The following is a 3,426-nucleotide window of genomic DNA, read 5'->3' on the forward strand; positions in this document are numbered from 1 at the left end:
ATTACGTCAACATCCATTTAATATATATATGTACATAGAAGCAATCCAATGAAAATTCTCATTGTACCTGAAGAAAACGAAGGCTGGTTTGGCCAGTCGAAATATAGTACACCACTAAAATCAAATCTACGTTGTATCGCCTCTTGCTCAAAATATTTGAATTAATAGGCACCGTCCTTAAAGCCGTTGATCCCCTTATGATAGTTCGACCGTTTTGAGTAACGTTTAATTCGGAAGTATAACAAAACAATAACAGCAAGGGGAAACACGCTAACACCAACCCGATGTGGCCAACACATCACGCATACGCACGACCACTTCACCCTGTCAATTAGCAGCCGTGGACAGCTGTTTCGGCCTTTTGGACCTCGTCAGCATGGCGTAACTATTAAGCATCGAGGAAGAGGTTAGCACCCCTTTAAATTGCAGATTCACATGCCACACATGTGGTAAGCTGGGTTGGGAACAGTCAAACTGTTCTCCCATGGCACGCGTGTGGGAAGGTGGATCACATTAAGAGATCGATGTGTCACGTAATTAAAAACAAAACAATAACAGCAAGGTGACACACGCTAACACCAACCCGGTGTGGCCAACACATCACGCATGCGCAGAACCATTTCACCCGGTCAATTAGCAGCCATGGACAGCTCTTTCGGAAGTGGCGTTTTCTTCGAAGTTGCCCGGCACGTTGTCATTGCTGAAATTCTCTAACGACCGAAGATGACCAACTTTGAGGTTATGCGAAGGGCGCCATCACCTGCCCACAAATTCTCAACTTGTTTTTTTCCAAGCATCAACTCCGTTCACGCCAAATTTACCCAGGTAAATTAGGCCTGGGCCCAGATCTATTTATGCAAATAAATGTGGGGCTGGTCTAAGTATTGATCCATTTTATATAACAAGAATAACTTTGGAACATCGTTAGCAGCAATAAGATGTCAAACTCCTTAACTGTTATATAGGATCGGATGATATATTATAAAAATTCTTTGACTTGGGTTATTTTAGTTTCAATAGGAATAAAAGCCAGCGTTAAATGAAAACGTTGGCAGTGAGAAACTTTATCTTTATTATTAGGATATTCATGTCGTTTTATGTCAATCAATTTCATTAGTTCCCAGTCCGTACAGTTGTATTTTTGAATTTAAATTTATCTGTAACTGAATAATAATTACTTCTGATGATGTATGTTGTAACATACGAAACGTTACGTTTATAAAAGTTATGCAGTTCAAGCAAATGTTTGTAACCGCTGTTTGCGTTTTATTCCTAATGATATATTATCACGTGACATGTCAAAGTTATTTTAGCACAGAAATCTTCCAAGCTAAACGGCAACACTTTTTATTATTTTCTGGAGGCTGGATTTACCTTTAAGATGTTAACACCGTTGGTTACATCATTTCTGTGCTTGGACATTTCAAGATAATTTTAAATAAATGTCCGGAAAAAGAAATTACTTTCCATGGGGGACTGGGCACTAGTACAAAATGCCGTATTTTTCTACAACTATAAAAGACATCTTTAACAAAGGACAAGCACAGTTCGTTTTCTTTTGCCATTTTGACTAATCTATTAATAGCGAAGTGAAATCAATTTTAGCATAAACTATTGCCGCTTTTTTTTATTTTGAGTTTTGTGGCCGTAACAAGTCACGTGACCTCATTTGCATACGTCACTCATTAAGATAAAAATTTTTGTGACGTTATCAGTCTGCGAAAGTCTCAGAAGTTAGACCACCCCGGCCCTTACCTTTTTGTGCAATAATTTGGGGCCAGGTTGGGGCTAGTCCTGTTCCGGGACTCCCTCTTACCCCACCCTGAAAATGGGCCTGGAACCCAGGCCCATTTTCAGGGCGGGGTAAGAGGGAGTCCCGGAACAGGATTAGGTTGGGGCCTATACCTTAATTTACTTGTTGCGGAAGCAAATGTTTCCTCTTTTGCGGCCCTCAGGAAACATTTGTCGCGGAAGCAAAATTTGCTTCCCGTGAAGAAAAAATGTTTCTGAATTGTTCAGAAACATTTTGCTTCCTCAACCATCCTCAAGAAATGTTTCCTCGTTTGCGCGCCGAGGAAACATTTCCGGGAAACAATGTTTCTGCAACAATTATTAAAACGTTTTCTCGTTTGCGGTCGGGCGCCTTAATGAGCAAAAATAATAGCTGTGCACGCCCTACACGTGCTTTTCTCGTTTGTGTACTTTTCTATGCCTTTCTCGCTCTGAAAACGACGTGAATTCACCAAATTTGAAGTTATGTGGAGGACGCGAACACCTGCCGATAAATTTTTAATTTTTTCTCTAAATATCCAAACCGTTCTCACCAATTTTACTTCTGGAATAATCACACTCACTTTCCATTTCCGACCGGACTTAAAGAAATCGCAAAATTATTACAGTAACGTCGTCCTTTGCTGATTTAATAATTAAGGTCCCTAACAATGGTGTGGTATGAATATTAGCGTTTTGGTCTGCATTTATATATTTATATTTTCGTCATAATTCCTGCAGGATTCGCCGGAGGATTCGTCACAATTCAGGAAAAAGTTACACGTCAGAGTGTATATTTGGATGGTTTACATCATCTTAAGCTGCGGGTCACATGACAGTTTTTTTCGACACATGCGCAAAGTAAATGTGAATTGTGCACTTCTAGATATTGAGATTGTTTCCTTACTTTTTGGCTTAGAAATCAATACTTTTTCCTCCCTTGTTTGGGGGCAAGTTGAGCCATGGCAAACTACGATGACAATCCATTCGCTGGGGATTCGGAGAATCCATTTGCCGTAAGTATTTATTGGGGAAACGAGTTTGTTATACGCGAGGTTCAAACTAAAGTTGCGCTTGTAATAATAATAAGCTTATGCATATGTTTGATCTTGGGTAACTCTACTGCTAGACAATTGTCTTCTCTCTTACAGGATCCCTCTGTGGCTTCACATACCAGCAATGCAGCTCGTGGGCTTGAAGACTTTAATCCTTTTGGAGACCAAAACACTTCTCAATCGAATAGCAGTGCTCCCAAGGTTCGCCTGAGAAATGATAAAAAATACACGTACATTTTACGAACATAGATAAAAGCTGTACATGTTCTTGTCGGATTTCTGGTTCTTAAAATCTTTCCTAGCAATCGCAAACTGATTGCAATCCTCGGTGGAGGAAAACACTGAGCAACTGCATTTCTCGGAAGGCAAACGTGCATGATTTTCTTATGCATGCATCATTCTATTCGATTCTTGCAATTGGTTGTCTTCAGAATTAAGTAAGTCCTAATAGATTTTCTTTTATTTGCGCGCTCATTCTCAACAAAAAAAAATAGTTTTTACAGATTAATTAAGTCTGTGGCTTAAGAATACTCTATTTATTTGCTTCCGTTGTGAGTTCAGTATTGTTTCATTGGGGCAAGTACTCTATAGACCGCATCTA

The 3,426-nt window shown here is 39.6% G+C and overlaps 1 protein-coding gene across 2 annotated transcripts in view; it reads left to right on the top strand.

Moving 5' to 3' along the window:
* Nucleotides 1-2,622: 2,622 nt before the first annotated feature.
* LOC137992223 (secretory carrier-associated membrane protein 1-like) overlaps nt 2,623-3,426 on the top strand; it is an 18,709-nt gene continuing 17,905 nt past the window's right edge. The window contains exons 1-2 of one of the 2 annotated variants that reach the window (XM_068837414.1): nt 2,623-2,786; nt 2,922-3,026. In XM_068837414.1, coding sequence (XP_068693515.1) covers nt 2,733-2,786; nt 2,922-3,026 — 159 coding nt within the window. In that variant the 5' untranslated portion in view covers nt 2,623-2,732. The remainder of the gene's footprint in view (nt 2,787-2,921; nt 3,027-3,426) is intronic. The other variant, XM_068837413.1, reaches the window with a different exon arrangement.

The sequence above is a fragment of the Montipora foliosa genome, chromosome 2 (genome assembly GCF_036669935.1).
Source record: "Montipora foliosa isolate CH-2021 chromosome 2, ASM3666993v2, whole genome shotgun sequence".
In the NCBI taxonomy this organism is placed as follows: Eukaryota; Metazoa; Cnidaria; class Anthozoa; order Scleractinia; family Acroporidae; genus Montipora; species Montipora foliosa.